We start from the raw sequence: 20,348 nt of genomic DNA on the forward strand, positions 1-20,348 counted from the left end.
TTTTGTGTCTTCTGGCTTAGACTACTGGAACAGCCAGTTTACATGCTTAAACAAGAAGGAGCTGGCCCGTCTACAGTTTGTCCAGAACTCTGCTGCCAGGCTTCTGACCCGCACAAACAGGAGAACCCACATCACTCCCATTCTTAAATCTCTCCACTGGCTCCCTGTTTTATATCGTTTTCATTTCAAAATTCTTGTGCTAACTTTCCGGGCCCTACATGGCCAGGCCCCTGCATACATTGCTTCCCTGATCCAGCCCTACAGCTCGACTCGTAGCTTGAGGTCTTCAGGACAGCACCTGCTGATGGTTCCACACACCTGTTTTAGCACACGCGGTGACAGGTCTGTTAAAGCTGTGGCACCACGTCTATGGAATGACCTGCCTCTACATCTACGGTCCATGGACTCTGTAGAGAGCTTTAAAAAACACCTCAAAACCCTCCTGTTCAAAAAGGCTTTTAGTTTCCCACCTGACCCAGGGTCACTATTCATCATAAAGTACTCCATGTCTCCCCCCCGCCCCAGTCTCTCTATATCTCTATCGCTCTCTCTTTTCTCCTCCTTTACTCTCTCTCTTTAACCCCAACTGGTCAAGGCAGACAGCCATCCTTCAGAAGTCTGGGTCTGCTCCAGGTTTCTGCTGTTAAAGGGAATTTTTTCCTCGCCACTGTCACCAATCACAAGTGTTTGCCCCTTGAGGATTCTGTTGGGTCTCTGTAAACTTGATTTGATTCTGATTTGATTTGATAAAGCACTTTGTGACTCTGTCTGTGAAAAGTGCTCTATAAATAAAATTTATTTACTTACTTATCTGGCTAACGTTACATTTAATAGTGATTTCTATTTGTGACAAAACAGTTTGCTGGTGAACTTTCCATCCTAAATAGCTAATATAGCCAAGCTCCGGTTCTGGCTTCATTTCCTGTACAAGTGCTCCAAACCTCTGAGAACGCACGATTCATGCATGAAGACAGGTACACACAGAGGGGGGAGGGACAAATGGCAGTTGAGTTTGATAGACAAATCACTGTTCAATCATTTCGATGGGTTGGTTAAAATGATTGGATGGTGTTTTTTCAGTTCTGTCCGTTCCACAGGTGACTAACATTTTTTATTTTTGTGTTTGAGCATTTAATTAATTGGTTGCAATCAGGGTGGGAAGGAGATTTTAAGCAATATAGTAAAAAATGCTCCAGGTAAACATCTCCTACCCCGCCTTTAGTGGTTTTTCTTTCTCATCTTGTTGGATTTTTTTTACTGTCATTTTCGTCTTGTAGCATCTGATATGTACTATGTGGAGAAAAATTACTTCACTTATATTATTCTTAAGTGTTTTGGTTTACGTTTATGATCTGAGAAGAACAACTCCACGATCCATTCTGTTCCTGTGAGGAGTGCCATGCTTTTTCCAATGAATCCAACAGGGTTTATTGAGCTTCAAGGAAACATTGCATCCTTCAGTTTATCACAAATACTCCAAATCAGCCCTTTCAGACATACCGGTACGTGGTTTTCACGGAACAGGAAGGAGATGAAAAACAGGAATCTGAAAGAAACCAAACCTCATTGCATACGTCCGGTTGAGTAAACAGTATATTTTTCCCTCTGTGATGTGGTGGAATAGGAGAAAATCTATAGTGGCAGTGTGACTCATTCATGTTTACCTTGTAGATTCTGGAATTTAATGGAGCATGGCCTTATGGATGAAGTGGGAAGGTCATCTGGTTGGCCTGTCTTCATCCTTCCAGCCTTGAATCAGTTGTTGATAAAAATATCTGTGACCCAGGAGGTAGAACAGTTTGTCCACAAACCCCTGACTCCTGTCTTCATTTCAACTGTCCCTGAAAATTCCTCTCAGTGAACATGTCACTGCTGTGTGAATCTGAGAGCATTTGTTGTCGGCCAATGACTGAGAGTGCCACATAATAGAGTGCACCGTCTCTCCTTAATTACATGGTTGCATTGTTTGGATGTTTTTACTTCAGTTCAGCTTCAGCTCCAGTCAACTACACTTAAACATTTAACCCATAAAGACCCAGTGCTACTTTTGTGTCAGTTTTCTCTCTATTTAACCTTTCTTAAGTGATTTATCACCATTTATCCTTTCCATGCATAGTGGTCACTACAGTGGACAGCTATTCTCCAGCTGTTCTCTTGTATATTCATGGGTTTTGTTGTTTTAGTTCATTATCAGCCAACACAGTGGACACTTATGCATATGTAACTTTGCTGTTCTTGATAAACCTGATCTGCAGTAACGTGTTTGAGTGTAAATCAATTGTTAATAGACTGTAATTATCATTTTTTCTTTAACAAAATGGGGTTTTTTGTATATTATCTCCATGAAGTGAGTAATAACTGGTATTAGAGTATGTTTAAATATGAGAAAACATCAAATTAGCAGCATTAAAAGTGTTTATATCTCATAGTTTTCACAGTATATCAGTAAATACATGTTTCTTTGCTTCAAAAATTAAATGCATCGTATCCATTTGAGTGAACATTTTTGCAGCTCCATAAAAAATAGGTTCATAAAAAGCTGTCAATTGCATTTTTTTTTTTTATAACTAAAGAGGAATAAAAACAGGGGGGAAAAGTCATGATTAAGGTTCTCATAATTCATGCATGAAAGGATTAATATAATATTATCCTCTAGTATCTTGCATTTTTCACTGTACATCATGTATTTTTCCATATTTGTCTTTGAATTAATTATCTTCTTTGCTTTGTGTTTTTTTTTTTCCTGTGAAAATCAGATGTTTTCCTATGTTTATTTCACTGATTACGTGATGTTCATAAAAGCTCAGGTTAATGTTGAGGGTTATTATAGGAAAAACAGACATTTTTTCAACAAAATATAAAATATATTATTAACTCAACATAAACCAAGTGTCTCCATTCACTGTTATTGATCCAGCTTCATAGGTTTGACTGGTGAGTCAATGTTGTAGAAGATGACGGTGTTTTCACATTCACTACGGAACCTCTGACTGTCCAAATGGGTCATATCTGACAATGAAAAGATGACAAATTGGATTTTACACCAACTATTTACATGTATTGATAGGATTAGTGGTATTAAACAGGTATTAAACATGTTAGATCAGTAGATAGTTTTGGTCAGCAGTTGTGGTTTGGGTCTTTATGGGTTATTATTATTATTATTATTATTATTATTATTATAACCTTTGTTTAACCAGAAAAAAGCTAACTGAGATTAAAAATCGCTTCTTTAAGAGTGTCCTGGCCAAGACAACAGCAGAAGTTACACAAAATAGAAATTACAGCCATACATCCACACCAAATGTATACATAAGTAGGTATTCATAAAACAGTTCAGTTGCTGTCACACTGAGAACAGTTACATTGTGTTGATATATTTTATGGGCCCAGTTACGATGTGTGCGGCTTGATACTATTTTTGTCCTCTTTTGGGTAAATTAAAACCTGCTTTTTTGCTCATTTCAGCCCTCAAAGACCTAAACATCTGCCAGTGATCATAAGCATATACTTATATTTGATAACTTTTGAAGGATTTAATCTTATTGATTTTATAATTTTTATTAAATCAGGTAAAATGTGCTTTCCCAGCTTTTCACTGGCGTCAGATATGATCCATGTGGATGTTCAGAGTGAACAGGGAAACACAGAGTGATGAATAAAACACATGTAGACACATGACAGTAGCTGTAGATGTTTGTTTTCAGTTCATTTTTCATGCTCAGATATATTTAGCTGAAAAAGTCAGTTTTTTCTTTGGTTTTCTCTTTTTCAGTGTAATAACCTTTGAATTTACTCTGACCTTTTATTAAACACAGGAAAATATTAGATTTTCACTGAAGAAATGCAACAAAGCAGAGCATAATATAATAAAAAGCAATAAAACACTTAGAAAAGATGTAGAGAATGTAGAGAAAAATTCCTTTGGAAGTTGCCACTAAATAATTGTAGATGTTTCAGGGTTAATTGTCATTCCTCTTTGCGTTACTGCTTCTAACATGAACAAACTCCTCATTAGACCCTCACCCTTTGATTTCATACATGACAAAAACTTTGATTTCGATGCCACATTTGATGTTTGTGCAGCAGATGCTACTTCACATAACTGTTTTTCCCTCCAAAGTATGGTTCTGTTTTCTGTCCTTTCACTCCGTGTCTTCTGATCATTTGGTTTGTGGTTTAGTCAGCACACACAATTTCTGCAATTTGTTCTCCCAGGTTGCCTTGGCGATCGTCTTTCAGTTGCATTTATGACACTAAGTGCTTCATGGCTGTTCCTGCTCCTTTTGCCTTAAATGAGAACAACCAGTGAAATGCTTCTCCTTCCTGAAACAATCTTTTAATTATGTTATCCATGCTCACTGGTAGCTTTAAGAAATTTTCTTGTCTCTTCCTTGCCAGCTCACTTATTTCGACAACACTGGGATTTATTCATATGTGAAAAAGCAAGCGAGGGGGTAAACAGGTACTTTCCCCCTCCTTTCACCTCTGACTGATGAAGGGAATAATTCATGTCAGGATTATACTTTACATGTATATGGCAAAAGAAAGTACATCCTGTTTGAATTCTATGGTGTCACGTATTAGGATATAATTAAAAAAAAAAAATCCGGTCCGTAGCAGCACTGTAAAAAGTGACTGTAGAATTAACACCAAAAAGTTGTAAAATTGCAACATAAACTGCAAAGTTGTTTATTTGAAAAGATTTTTGTGTTAACGATTAAATCAAATATAGCTGTAGTTTTTACAGGAAGAGTATGTGAACAAAACCAGATTTGGATGTAGAAATGATGGATTTCTATTGTTTTTAGAAACTAAAACTTAAATTGAAAAACAATGTGGTGTCGTTTAAATTGCAAAGACCATAACGTTGAAATAACGGCATATTTGCGTATATGTATATATATATATATTTAAACATTTAACAATGTAACATTTTAGATTTGTAAATGAATGGGTTGCTGGAGTTGGTAGAGCGGCTCGTCCAATAACCAAAGGGTTGGTGGTTCCAATCCTGGCTCTGACTGTCCATATGTCCAAGTGTCCATGGAAGACACTGAACCCTAAACTGGTCCCAGTTGGACCTGGTGGATTTGGAAAGAGCTTTGGACACCATGAAGGTGTAGAAAATGAGCTAAATAAGTGCAGTCCATTTACCATTTAAATCCAATGTTAAATCTATATGTTTAAAATGTTCAATCTACATGTTTGAAATGTTCAATCTACATGTTTAAACCGTTAAATCTACATGTTACTCTGTAAATATGTTTACAGTTGGATGTGTTTTTTACAGTATTGTTCTGGAAACCACAGCTGCCAGTTTTTTTTTCCATAAAAACAACAGGATTTTTTTTACAGTGAGGTCTTAAAATTAGATAATTACAACCTCAACAACAACAATGACGTATAACATGTAACATTTAACACAGTGTCATTATATAGTTAACAAAAAGTGGGCCAAAACGCAGAGGCAGTGTGTGAAATATGAAGTGCACTCTCAGTAAGAGGGTACGTTGCAGTCACGTGCTGCTAAACAAGTGTGATATTGATCCTCAGTAACTGTGACCGCCGTTATAAAAGCAGAGGTCAGAGCTCATCAAACTGAAAAGGCTTCTGAAGGCATTTCCAAACAATTTGAAGTCCTTTCCTTTCTTCCTTTCTACATCCGTTCTACAATAGGGTAGATTATTTACAAGGGGAAAATATTCTAGACAGGTGCCAATTTTCTCTGGAGTGGATGTTCCAGCAAATTCACCACAATATTAGGCTGTGAAACGCTCAGAGAAACTACAAAACCCCCAAACTCTACACCTCAGACTCTACAGGCCTCAGTTTGCATGTTGAATGTTAAGGTTTTTGATAGTAGCATTAGAAAAGTGCTACTGTAATCAGAAGTTATGGTAACAAAAACTGGTCAACCAGTAGAGTTGGTGTCTTCTTTTAACCCATAAAGGCCCAGTGCTACTTTTGTGGCAATTACAAAAATGAATATTTCTCTCTATTTAACCTTTCTTAAGTGTTTTATAACCATGTATTACAATACTATCTTTTGCATTTTGCTTTAAAAAAACAAACAAACAAACAAACAAAAAAAACAGAAAATCACATATTTTCCTGTATTTAATTTACTGATCATGTAGATGTTCATAAAAGCTCAGATTAAAGTTGAAGGTTATTAAGTCAGAAATAAAGAAAACTGAAGAAAACGTGTGTTTTTCAGCATCTTTGCTGAAAATGTCACTTTTTCTTCAGTTTTCCCTGTTTCTGATATAACAACCCCCAACTTTAAACTTAGCTTTTAAGAACATCTTCATCAATAAAGTCAATGTAGGAAAACACCTGATTTTTACAGAAAAAAGAGAAAATAAAGATGGTAATATTAGAATAAATGGTAATAAATCAATTAAGAACCATACAATAGAGAGAAAAATTCATTTGGGCACTGCCACAAAAGTAGCACTGGGCCTTTATGGGTTAAAGAGAGCTTTAAAACTCTGGAATCAAGGCTGTTGATCTGTAAATGTTTCGATTGATTGTTTATATTTTTTTCTATGTCTACAAATGCTTTTATTATTGTAAAACTGTAATGATGTGATTGTATTGCTGCCATCTTGGCCAGGTCTCCCTTGAAAAAGAGATCCCTCATCTCAACAGGACCAATCTGGTTAAATAATGGTTAAAAAAAAAAGACAAAGCAAAAGTATTAGATATATGGTTTGTTCAGTTTTGTTCTGATGGATTGCCAGAACAAAGCCTCTAATCTCTGAAACAGAACATGGCAGCACGTGGGTTTGTTCAGTTGAATCTGAACAAACCATAAGATTTGTGGAACAAAGACCAAAAGTAGAGACGTTTGGCACTAATGCACAACACCGCATTTTACCCAAACTGAACATGCACCAGCACCAGTACCTTCTACAGGGGATTATTTGAGCTTGTTTTGCAGCCACAGAACCTCCCAGTCACTGAGTCCCCCATGAACTCCTCTGTGTACCAGACAACAGAGTCAAATGTGAGTCCATCTGTCTGACAGATACAGCTCAGCTGAAACTGGGTCGTACAATAGGACAATGACCCCAAACAAACCAGTAAATCTACAACAGAATGGCTGAAAAAGAATCAAGGTGCCACAATGGTCCGGTCAAAGTCCAGACCTCAATCTGATTGAAATGCTGTGGAGGAACAAATACCCACAAAACTACATGAACCCAAGCAGCGTAGTAAAGAAGAGTCTTTATGTGACATCATGTAGGGAAGGTTTTGAAACATTAGGTGTGGTTTTTCATTTTTCGTTGTGTTTTCTCTATTTTGGCTTCATTTCCTCCGCCAAGGTCTGTCTGTCTGTCTGTCTGTCCGTGTGCAAGATAACTCAAAAAGTTATGGACGGATTTGGATGAAATTTTCAGGAAATGTTGATACTGGCACAAGGAACAAATGATTAAATTTTGGTGGTGATCGGGGGTGGGGGGGCTACTGATCTGCCTTGGCAGAGGTCTGTGCTTCTAGTTTTTGTTGAATACATACTTGATACCATTAAAAATGCACAGTCTAAACATGTGGTGTAATTTCCAGAAAATGATTTGCTCAGGTGCCTATTTTGTATTTGTTGCTCATGAGATGAGTAACAGTTAACAGCTGCATTCTTTTCATTCCTGAAGTGTGCGAGGTTGGAGTTTGGAGTCATCCCTTAATGTTGGACATTGAGTCGAATCTCTTGTACAGAGTCACGCTTGACTGGTAACTTTAGATTTATAGTTTATACTTCTTCCTACTCCTTTTCAACAAGGCAAAAATTTAGATTTGTACGTACTTGAGGATAGATTCTTTTCATTTAAATGTTATTTTGTTTTTGTCTTATTTTGCTTTGTTTTGTTATATTTGTTTCTTTGCATGTTCGAAACAAACAAACAAATAAATACTGTAATTTCTGATGTATCAGCCTCTACTTTTTCCCACACGTTGTGAACCCGCAACTCAAAAATGATGCGGCTAATTCATGTTTTCCGGGCAAACGATCGATCTGACTGTCGAAGAATGAAATAGAGCTGCTGCATGTAAGCTTGGCATCAATGAATCAATGGTGAGACGTTTGAGACGGGGTGTGGCTTATAGTCAGGTGCAGCCAATAGTCCAGAAAGTACAGTAAATAAATACAGTGGTCCCTCGTTTATCTCGGGGGTTACGTTCTAAAAATAAACTGCAACAGGCGAAATCCGCAAAGTAGTCAGCTTTATTTTTTACAATTATTCTATATGTTTGAAGGCTATGATGCACTTTTCTCAGACAGGCATTAACATTTTCTCACGTTTCTCTCTTGTTTAAAACACTCAAAGTTCAAACCTTCGTAGATTTTAAAAAATAAGTACAACTTCTGCCTTCCTTCAGCATGTCCAGAAGTCCAACTTTTTGTGCGATGGTTAGCATCTTCCTCTGCCTTTTGGGTGCGACCGCAGGTGCCTTTGTCGGTGCGGAACGTTTTGTTGACATTGTGGGTTTTGTCGGGGAGAAAACTGGCAAACATACAGCACTTCAGAGTCACACTGCTAAAGATCGAACATTTATGTAAATTTGGTGAGACGAATGCATTCTGTACTGTACAGCAGACACGGCATAGAGGAGATTGATTGAAAATGGTTTACAGTCCCTTAGCCAATCAGGATGCAGAACACAATACGCAGATTCTCCCTTAGCCAATCAGGACGCAGAACACAATGCGTGTTCATATGCTGTAAAAAAAAAAGCATGCAAAATTGCACTAAAAAAAATCTGCGAAACAGCGAGGCCGCGAAAGGTGAACCGTGTTATAGTGAGGGACAACTGTAAATAAATAGGTGTGGCCAATAGCAGATATAAAGGCAGCAAAGAAAACACTCAAATGTTTTTGCCAGCTCAAAATGCCATGAGTTATGACACAACAGAGAGAATGTGCCACTGGCATGTTCCCAGCGGGTTTGAGCCATGCCGAAGTCACTCGCCGTCTGCGCCGTCATCGCAGTACAATCAGTCGTCTGAGTTCCAGATCAGTGCCAGATCGGATCGGATCGGATCGGATCAGATCCCTCAGGACAGGATCATAAGACTTAGTTCCATGTGTCATCGCTGTTTTGCTTGTTTGGAGGCCAGAGGTGGACACACCTGATATTTAAGGATGACACTTTCCATTTCTGCATACCTGTATTCAGTGACTGAATAAATGTGTTAAGTTCATCACAATTTTTCCACAATTCATTCTCTGATGACCAATGCTTCCCTCTTTAATATGAAGGTAACCCCAAACCAATTAATTCAATATATCTACAAATATACATACTATTCTTACCCGTGCGTTTTTAATTACGCTAAGTATATAATGCATGATAGAGACTGTTCTGTATGGTTTTACACTTGAAGTCAGATTGAAGTCATTCTAGAACCTGGAAAGGATCAGTTGATTTTTATTATGTCCTAATACATAAGTCCATAGGCTGCAAAGAAAGTATACTTTGTTTTTCTCTTGACTGTTCCCTTGAATAAGTCTTTAAAATGTCAGGATTTTTTTCTTAGACAATCTTTCATCCCCAAACCTTTAAAAAGAAAGTAAAAGAGCACTGGCATATTTGAGTTATATTTTTCATTTCTTGACATTTTCTTTTTTTTTTTTTTTTTTTTTCTTTACAGAGATGGTACATTATAATAAATTTTGGACTACAGTGAGATGTTTCTTTTAACAAATACAGAATGGCAGCCCTTGAAACATATTGACATGGTAGTAAAATCTACATTTTTGCTTTTGAAATACATACATGTACAGCATATATCACATACATATGGACACAATTCAGAGTATGACCTTTAATGTGTTTTTTTTTGTCCTTTTTTTTTTTTTTTTTTTTTTTTTTTTTTTCTTAAATGTAGTAACGCACCGGCCCCATATGCTTCTCCTTTGGTCACTTAAGGCAAAGAGGGAATACAATGGGGTGCAAAGACAACTCAACAACATGACTTCAACACAAGGGCAAAAACTCTGCTTCACGTTTATCGCCGTCTTCTTCATCATTTCGCCTTGATTGTTGCAATAGCAACCGAACAGTACTGCAGATATGAGGCAGAGTACTGACTTAGACTCAGGACAACAAGGCAGAGAAAAGAAGTGTGGAGGAAAAAAGGTGTTGAATTGTTGAAAAATCAGACTTTTTTTTTTTCGTTATAGCGAGAGAATGGCTTGTGTGTTTCAGAAAATCACAGTTTTGGGTCAAACAGCTGGTTCTAAACAGTCATTTCTTTGCAATTCCTCAATCCTCTTTGTTTTGTCCATGTGTCTCTTTGTTGTGCGCTTTACTGAGTCTAATGGAAAAAAAATATTCAGAGCTCAAATCAGTTACATTACAGAGAACAGAATGACAAAGAGAAAAACGTACAAAAACCCAGTGATGTACTTCTCAAAATATACCAAAAAAAACTAATCTGAGAGGACAAAAGCAGATATGAGTGTATGCTTCCTGCTTTTTCCAAGCGGTCCAGAGACATAGCTTCTGTTAATTATTTCTGATATTGGATGCTGTGTTGTCCATTACCCATCTTTGCAGAGGGCTGACTCACAGGCTCAGGAGGATGTTTGCGAGGCTCAGTTCTGTCGATATCTGATCTGAAGAGACATTTCCATCAACCGGAGCAGCTAACTGCCACCGCTGGTAACAAATATTACAACTCTGATAAATATATATACACATGCACACAAACATAAACAAAGCAAATGAGGGTCATTATTTAGATAATTAAAAAAAAAAAGTCTTGTGTTTGTTGTTCATCCACTCTGGGCTATTCTCCTTCCTGGAGGAAAAAGTGTCAGTTCGCCTGCTGTGGATGTGTCCGTCGCTCCTGGCTGTGCAGATGATTTTATTTTGGATTTCATTCGTTTATACATTTGTCTCCAGTCCGTTCATGTCAATAGAACAGTGTTCCTTGTCTCTGTGCTCTCTCTTATGATGATGAGCGTGTTTCTTCTTCTCTATCGGCCGAATCCCTTCCTCCAGCTGCATCAGTCGAGCCACGTCCGGGGACAAGTGGTCGTGCTTGTTGCCCGGTGGAGGAGGTTGGTAGCAGCCGTTCTTCTGGTTCTGGTAGCTCATCATCTGCTGGATGCTTATCATGGGTTTAGTCTCACATATCAGAGGCACCTAATGAGAACAGGGAACATGAGGAGAATTAAAAGTTAACCCACTTTAGTTTAAACATATGCAAATTCACTCTTTGCATTTTATTAGATTAGATAGAACTTTATTCATCCCTTGGGCAGAGCTCTCAGGATATTAATTATCCATTTTAATAGAGAAATGCACCATGGGACCTAACTTCAGAAAAAAAATGAAGGGCAGTCAATGCTGAGAAATGAATCATTTTTAAATTTAGTTTGAATTATACCATCATTTATATTTATTTGATTTATTCATTGTGCCCCACAGGACCTTACTTCAGAAAGAAAAATTGTGTTACTGTCAACAGTGAGAGACAATTCATTTTTTGATTCACACATTTCATGTTCATTAAAAAGACAATTTTACAAGCCAAGAAAGTCCTGGTTCGTGCAAAGCAAGGTTACTATCATCGTTAAAGAAAACTAACGAAATGACGAAAACTAGAATTTGGAAAACATTTTCGTTAACTGAAATAAATAAAAACTATACTTAAAAGAAAAAAACGATAGCTAACTGAAACTGTATTGTGTAGTTACAAAACTAACTAAAACGTTTAAAAGTTATGGATAAAATTCCCTTCGTTTTTGTCTTTGTCAACATCGGATTGATACGAAAGCGATTTATTTCGCTCTAGCAATTTTAGCTGTTGGCACTTCACGGTCCGTCACTAGTCGTCACTTGTGGTTTACAGTCGTCTTCTGGTCCCTACTCTACCTGGAAACATGGAAACTAAAGTTCTGTCCTGTCTGGGATTTATTTGAATACGATGGAGAAGAAGAGAAAAGATCTAAAAAAAACTAAAACTAAACTAAAACTAAGCATTTAGAAAAAAAACGAAAACTAATAAAAACCAGCAAACCCGCTCTAAAAATGAATTAAAACTAACTGAATTCGAGAAAAAAAGTTAAAACTAAATAAAACTGAACTATAATGAAAAATCCAAAACTATTAGAACCTTGGTGCAAAGATGGTATAGAAACATCTAGTTGAACGGACTGTGTTGTTCGTCACACATGACGCATGTCCCCAATACCAAAGGAACTGTAGTCGAATCCTTTCCATTCATTCATTCATTTTCTGAACCCATTTTATCCTCACTAGGGTCACAGGGGTCGCTGGAGCCTATCCCAGCTACACAGGGGTTCACCCTGGACATGTCTCCAGTTCATCGCAGGGCTGAATCCTTCAAGAGTTTTACCACAAAACTGCTACTGTCTTTACTTGTCAATTTACTGTTACTACTTTATTGTCTATTCACTGTCTCCTCAAACCCTGTTCATAGTCATATTCTGTTTTTTTCCCACTATGTCCATTGTTACACTGTGGGCCTTAGAGTTTTTGCAGTTTCAGTCTTCTATATGTGCTGTTCATATGGCAAAACTGACAATAAGGCAGATTTTTGACTTTGACCTTGCTAAAATGATCTTTTACATTGACGATCATCAAATGTGCAATATGGAGAGAAAAGATAAACTCCAGTCCAACTGCTAATCACACATGAAACCTTCTAACTGTGAGGTGCAAGTGGAAAAACACTTCACTTTTCATTTTCTAAACTAAATTGATAATCATTAGTCATGGCAGGTTTACTGCTTCTCTGTCTTCTCCGTGTCCTTGGTGTCTTTACATAAAATCTAATATCATTAATATTATTATCTAGCACAGTGCCTGCCTGGCTGCTGAACTCAGAATTATTGCTTCTTATTATGAAAACTGTTTTTCGCTGTGTATGTTTCCATGCGCACAAATAACCCACTGTTATGTAAGAAAATATCGCTTCTGCAATATATTGCGATGTTTCATTTCACAATACTGTATCGATATTAAAAAGTACTGTTTTGATATTTTTAGGTATTTATTCAAATGCAGATATTGTGGAGGTTTTTTTTTTTTTTCATCTTTGTTTATATTTTATTTATTGTTATTTAACACTCTTTTACTAACAGTGTTCGTTCCTTTGTTAGGATTGAACAAAAAAAGTGTTCTGATGTTAGTTCTGAACTAATAGAATATGAACATTTGAACAGGATCTGAAACTGTAATGTCTGTAAAACAGAATTTCAGTTTGAACACAGGAACATTTTGGGATATAACATTAGATCCCATTGAGATCAAATAAAAATGAGTTTAGTATTTGTGCAGATTTCTGGTGTAATTCAGTTCTTCAAGGAAATAATCATTTTTAAAAAAGAAACAAACCAAACTAGAAGCACTCGGAGAGCGCAGACCTCCGCCAAGGCTGATCAGTGGCCCCCCCCGTGGGCCCCCCCATGCCAAGGAGGTTATGTTTTTGCCAGGGTTTGTTTGTTTGTTTGTTTGTCTGTCTGTCTGTCTGTCTGTCTGTCCGTTAGTGTGCAACATAACTCAAAAAGTTATGGACAGATTTTGATGAAATTTTCAGGGTTTGTTGGAAATGGGCCCCCCTGTGGGCCCCCCCACCCCCGATCACCACCAAAATTTAATCATTTCTTCCTTATCCCATTTCCAACAAACCCTGAAAATTTCATCAAAATCTACCATAACTTTTTGAGTTATGTTGCACACTAACGGACAGACAAACAAACAAACAAACAAACAAACAAACAAACAAACCCTGGCAAAAACATAACCTCCTTGGTGGAGGTAAAAATTGCCTTTTTAACAGTATCATGATATATTGTGATATATCGTATCGTGATCCTAGCATTGTGATTTGTATTGGATCGCCAGATTCTTGCCATAACATTATAGAAAAGCTACAACAGATGAACATCTACTGTTACCATGAACCTTAGTTAAATACAATATTGTCACTTGAACCTGTCTGTAACACAGGAGGTGTTCCAACAATTGGTCGTCTACATGATACTTTCTAGTCTGCACAAACTGCAAAAGCTGCACTGCAATTACTTGATTTTTTGTTAAATTTTAGCTGTATTTACCTACTTATATAACAGTGGATATTACACAACATTATACTTGAAATCACCATATACTGTGTGTACTGATAATTACATGATCAGGACACTGTAAAGATTCAAACAATTAAAACCTATTTATCAGGGTTACATAATCATACTCTATTGCGTCTTTTTACTCTTTACTGAATTTCCATTTTATGTTTTTTTTTAATCTGTAGTAAATCATAATGTGCAGCCTCTACTTCAGTATAATGTATGATGATGAAATTCTTTGTTCAGTCATCACATAATAATACAACCAGTGTCAACAACAACACTTCAAACATTACCAACAGATTAATGACTGAGAAGGCACATGAATAGAAGCATTCTGCTTCTATTCATGCCTGTCCTTCAGAACAAATTCAGCTATCCAGCATCCAATATAAGAAAAAACAAAAAACAAAAAACCCCCCCAAAAAAAACAATGTATCAAAGCAAACAAACAAGCAAAACATAAAAAGGTGAAAATAAACCAGAGAAATAGAAAACTTAACCACCAAATTAATGGTAATTTAATGTAGAACCAAAAATAAATTATTTACCCATTACTTATTAGAGCTTAACAATTGTATCCTTCAAAAACTGCCTTATGTACCATTTTTTTTAAATATTAAAAATGGGCTCCACATTCTTAAATCCTTGCTGGCCTCATTCCATAGTTTAACTCGAACAACAGATATACATCTTCTTTTTGTCTCTTTTTTAGCTTTTTGTTCAACAAATTTACAAACATCTCGCAAATCATATTTAGACTCATGTGTGGAGAAGAACCTTTGTACACAGACGGGGAGTCACTTTAATTTGGCTTTATACATTATTTGCATTATTTTATAGTAAACCAAATCATTAAATTTCATAATATGGGATTTCCTAAGCAGTTCATTAGTGTGTTCATAGTAAGCGGCCCTATTAATAATACGCATTGCTCATTTTTATAAGAGGACTATAGTTTTTACAGTTGTTTTATATGTCCAGCCCCACACTAACACACAATAGGACATATAAGGAAGTATAAGTGAACAGTAAATTATACGTAGTGCCTTATGGTTGAGCATATTTCTGGACTTACACAAGATTGCCATTGACTTTGCAATCTTTCCTTTTATAGATCTAATATGTGGTTTCCATATTAATTTGTGATCAATAACAACCCCTAAAAATTTTGTATCAAACACTCTTTCAATTTCAGCATCGCATATTTTTAATGTAATGTCCCCATCAATTTCTTTTCAATTCCCAAAAACCCTAAATTTAGTTTTTTTTAATGTTAAGTGACAATCTATAATGTATAATGTATAATGTAGGATGAATGAATAACAGAAAGATATGCTCTATATTTCTATTCACAGATACAATGAATAGTTTCTTTTCATCCTTAGTATATATCCACTGGTTTGCCTACCTGCTCCCCTTCTTTAACAAAATCTTTTCTGCAGATATGTGCCATGATGCCCGTGGCCAGGGCGTCCCCCATCACGTTGACCATGGTCCTGAATCGATCCCTACACGACAAAATCAATGTCAGAATAAACATTAGACATTGCTCGGTGTGGAAGGCCGCAGTCTAATACTGACAACCAAATGCAGCAGGTGTACACACATTCTTTACTGAATTAGAAATACAGATACTTACAGGTGTAAGAAAGACTGGACAAAGTAGAAGAAATGTATGAAACTGAAAAGGAGGTATTTGAAGGTCATTTTTTCCCGGCTATTTTTGTGCAAAGTGAACTGAACTCCACAACAGATAAACTTCACCTGAGGAATTTTAAACCATTCTGATGTCATATAAAAGAGAAAATCTGAATTGATAATCGACATTACCTTTGCTTCATCGTGCAACTTTCATATATACACTGGTCAGCCTTAACATTATGACCTCTGGCAGGAGAAGTGGTAATAATTTTGATTTTTTAAAATTTTTTTTATTATACAGTCTACAGGTGGTGTTTGAACCAAAGCAACGTCAGTATAATTTAAGGGGAACTGAAATCTTCAAGAAAATCAAGTGTAGAACAAACATAAAAAGCCAGAGGGGTACATCTATGGAATAATCTGGATGAAAACTTTAAAATGTCTTCTTCAATTTGTACATTTAAAAGGATGCATAAATCCAGTATAATAACAAAATATAGACCATTATCTGAATAAGTGAATATCTAGTTATAATATAGAAGAATGCATAAAATAAGATATAATTATGTATTGCCTATTTGCAATTAATTAATTAATACAAGACTATCATGATTAGGAGATATTATCACATTTATTAATGACTGTATTTGTAGTAAATATTGAAGTGCATATAAATATTATAGTTTATATTATAAAACAGGGGTGTCAAACTCATTTTAGTTCAGTTCCATATTCAGCCCAATTTGATCTGCAGTGGGCCAGACCAGTAAAATGACTTAATAACCTATAAATAACGACAAAACCAAGTTTTTATTTTTAAGTACCAAAAAAAAAAAAAAAAAAAACCAAATTATGAAAATATTTACATTTTACAAAAAAACATGAATAACCTGAAAAAACAGAAATTTCATTTGAAAAATTTGTGCAGTTTTAACAATATTATACCTTGACTTATTTATACACATACATTACACACAATGTTGCATAAACATTTGGTAACAGGTATAATATTGAAATTTTGGAGTTTGGAACTAAAATTTGAACAATTTCTACAATATTCCATCTGTTATTATTATGAACACAACTCCAGATCACAGTGGATCCATGAATGCACCAAACATTTAGGAACAGGCAGAATATTGTTGAAACTGCACATTTCAGGTTGTTCGTCTTTGTTTTTATTTATGTATTTATTTGCATTTTATTGTGAAAGAATAGTTTTGTAAATGTAAATATTTTCACAGTGTAATCTTTTTTTTTTTCCACTTAAATTTTTTCTACATAATTTTTCACAAAGAAAATTTGTCATTGTCATTATTTATGGGTTATTGTGTTGTCATTTTTTCTGTAGATCACATTGGTCTGTATGTGGAACCTGAACCAAAAGGATTTGGACAACCTGGACTGTTCAGGATCATTTTTGCTCTTTCATCCTGCAGGGCCGGAATGGAACCTTTGGCGGGGGGGCCAGATTTGGCCCCCGGGCCGCATGTTTGACACCTGTTGATTATGCAAATCTGATTGTGTGTGAGGTGACTAAAAAGTGTATGTGAATGGTGTGTATGGATGTTTTGTGTTATTGTAAAAATATATAGAAAAAAAGTGTGTTAACAAAGCAAAGGAAGTGGAATTAAATTAATTTTTAGTTTTTAAAAAGGGAGTGGGAGTCTCTAAGTTATACTTCTTCCCACGCCTTTTCGAGCACCAAAAAATTTTGTTTGACCGTGTTGTATGATTCTTTTTTATCTGATGATTTTATGTGCTCGAAATAAAACTAAACTAACTAAAAAAAAATTCACTTAAGTGTTATCTTTCAGTGGGTTGGATAAATCAGGCAGCAAGTGAATATTTAGTCCCTGAAGCTGATCAATCCATCAATCAATCAATCAATCAAATTTTATTTATATAGTACCAAATCATAACAAAAGTTATCTTATGACACTTGACATATTGAGCCGGTCGAAACCAGACTCTCAAGCCAATTTACAGAACCCTGACAGAATCCTCCAGGAGCATGTGTGGAAGCAGCAAAATGAGCAACGCAAGGAACTGAGTGACTTTAGCAAGGACCATAATGTAACGGTAATGACTGGGTCAGAGCATCTCCACAACTAAAGGTCTTGTTGGGTGTTCCTGGTCTGCAGTGGGTAGGACTGACTAAAAATGGACAAAGAAAGGACATCCCACTCTCAGGACCAAAGAACATCTGTGGAACAGGTTGGAGTCTAGGCCTCGGGTCAGAGATGTTGCTGTGGAAAAAGGTGGACCTACACAATAATGTTCTGCTCCCATCGATGCTGGACTGGATGACATCTGGTTTTTGTTTTTCAGATCAGTTTTGGTAGGTACTAACCACTTTACACTGGGAATGAACAACAACATGTGGAGATGCTCTGACCCAGTGATTTAAACATCACAATCTCATCCTTGTCACAGTTGCTCTGATCCCTACTTTTGCCCATGTTGCTGTTTCCCAGACATCAACTTCAATGTCTACATCATAGTGGTCAAAAATATGGCCCGTGGACCAAAGCCAGCCTTCCAAAAGATCCAATCCGGCCCGTGAAATGCAAAAAGTACACTGAAGATATTAACAATCAAGGGTGTCAAAATCATTTTAGTTCAGGTTCAACTTTCAGCCCAATTTGATCTGAAGTGGGTCAGAACAGTAAACTACTATTGTAGTCACTTAGAAATAATGGCAATTCCAAAATTTTCTCTTTGTTTTAGTATAAAAAAGTAAAATTACATGAAAATGTTTACGTTTAGAAACTATCCTTTCACAAAAAATGTCAATAATCGGAACAATTATGAACAACCTGAAATGTCTTAAGAGAAGTATGAGCAATTTTATCAATATTCTGCCTGTTATTAAATGTTTTGTGCATTTGTAGATCCACTGTGATCTGTAAGGTGTAATTTACACTGAGCAAAAATGTAAACGCGCCTTGTGACACTTTAAATTTTCATAGCATTCCGTGTTGCACAATGTATTAAATCACACACAGTTTATTTTGTTGATCATTGTGGTACAGATTAGTGTCCGTTAGAACATGATAGTGGTGTCTGGCATTCAGGGACGTTCATGTGGACATGGTGGGGGCCCACTGAAAGACATCATAGCTCCATATCTTGTGTGTCCACCATTGGCTTCCTGTAGAGCGACACATCATCTTCTCATCGAGTTGACAATATTGTCAATTGTGGCCCATGGAATGTTATTCCACTCCTCTTTGAGGGCTACACGGAGCTATGGGATGTTATCTGGAACTGTTCCCACATGATTTGTGACATCTGAGGAAATGTGACATTTGGAAGTGTCCTTTTGTTGTCCCCAGTGTAAGGAGTGTCTGAATACTGTTAACGCTGTTTGAGCAGCACGTGGACAGGCCACAGCTGTGTTGTGGGTGGAATCACTAGATCACTGAGCAAGCGCTCATTTGCAGATATGGACACAAAGTTTATTTAGAAATCAAGAGAATTAACCCTGTTTTGAAAAAATGAAATAAGGTCCACACAACCTGTGAGCTCCCAAAAATTTATGTGTAATTTTTGTGAATAAATTTTTGGGAGCTCACAGGTTGTGTGGACCTTATTTCATTTTTTATCTACTTTTTTGGGATCCTGCACACCTTTCATTTACTGGATGTGCATGTCTATCACCTCCCCTCATAATTAACTGTGTTTTACAGTTGTAAAACTTCATAAGCTAATTTTGGGCCACGCGTGTCGTGTTACACAAATATTGTACACCAGGGCTCTCAAACTCATTTTCTTTCATGCACCACATTCAGCCCAATTTCATCTGCAGTGGGCTGAACGAGTCAAACAAAGCATAATAAGCTATAAATAATGAAAACTCCAAATTGTTGTCTTTGTTTTAGTGTAAAAAAACCCAATTAAGTTATGAAAATACTTACTTCTATAAAGTATCCAAAAAAAACCCAAAAACAAAATGTGAATAACCTGAAAAAACTGAAATTTAAATAAAAAAAACTTCAGAAAATTTAGTGCAATGTGAACAATACTATGCCTCAACTTATTATTTCTACATATGCATTATGGATCGAATCTACAAAGACACTAAACACTGAGTAACAGGCAGAAAAATTGTTAAAACTGTGCTTAATTTTCTTTAGACATTTCAGGTTGTTCATATTTGTTCAGGTTATTCACATTTTATTGTTACAGGATAGTTTGTAAATGTAAATAGTTCCATAATTTAATGTTATTTTTTGTACAAAAACAAAGAAACAAAATTTAAGTTTGTATTATTTATAGACATAATGTAATATTATTTTTCTCACATTAAACCCAGTAGTAAATCTGCAGTCATTCTTTTTTGTCAGTTCTTCTGCTGTTATTATTTGACTGTAGATCATATCAGTCTGTATGTGGAACCGCAACTACAATGAGTTCCACAGCCTTGACTGTGGAATTTTTGCACTTTGCAAATTCATCCCACCGGCCGGATTGGAACCTTTGGTGGGACATTTAGTCCCCGGGCCGCATGTTTGAGACCCCTGTTGTACACGGTGCGTTTATAATTTTACTCAGTGTAAATGTATAAATAATAAACATTGGCATAATATTGAGA

At 36.2% G+C, this 20,348-nt stretch overlaps 1 protein-coding gene and 1 long non-coding RNA gene across 2 annotated transcripts in view; one reads left to right on the forward strand and one right to left on the reverse strand.

Moving 5' to 3' along the window:
- The first annotated feature begins 1,071 nt into the window (after positions 1-1,071).
- Positions 1,072-9,164, forward strand: LOC115437621 (uncharacterized). The gene is made up of 3 exons (XR_003937956.1): positions 1,072-1,221; positions 2,289-2,291; positions 9,148-9,164. It is a non-coding gene; the product is annotated as an uncharacterized LOC115437621 (long non-coding RNA).
- Positions 9,165-9,650: 486 nt separating this feature from the next.
- Positions 9,651-20,348, reverse strand: part of slc1a7a (solute carrier family 1 member 7a) — a 114,503-nt gene continuing 103,805 nt past the window's right edge. The window contains exons 10-11 of the mRNA XM_030160907.1: positions 15,519-15,618; positions 9,651-11,156 (exon numbers count right to left, since the gene is read on the reverse strand). Coding sequence (XP_030016767.1) covers positions 10,896-11,156; positions 15,519-15,618 — 361 coding nt within the window. The 3' untranslated portion in view covers positions 9,651-10,895. The remainder of the gene's footprint in view (positions 11,157-15,518; positions 15,619-20,348) is intronic.

This window comes from Sphaeramia orbicularis, chromosome 17 (genome assembly GCF_902148855.1).
Source record: "Sphaeramia orbicularis chromosome 17, fSphaOr1.1, whole genome shotgun sequence".
Taxonomy (NCBI): domain Eukaryota; kingdom Metazoa; phylum Chordata; class Actinopteri; order Kurtiformes; family Apogonidae; genus Sphaeramia; species Sphaeramia orbicularis.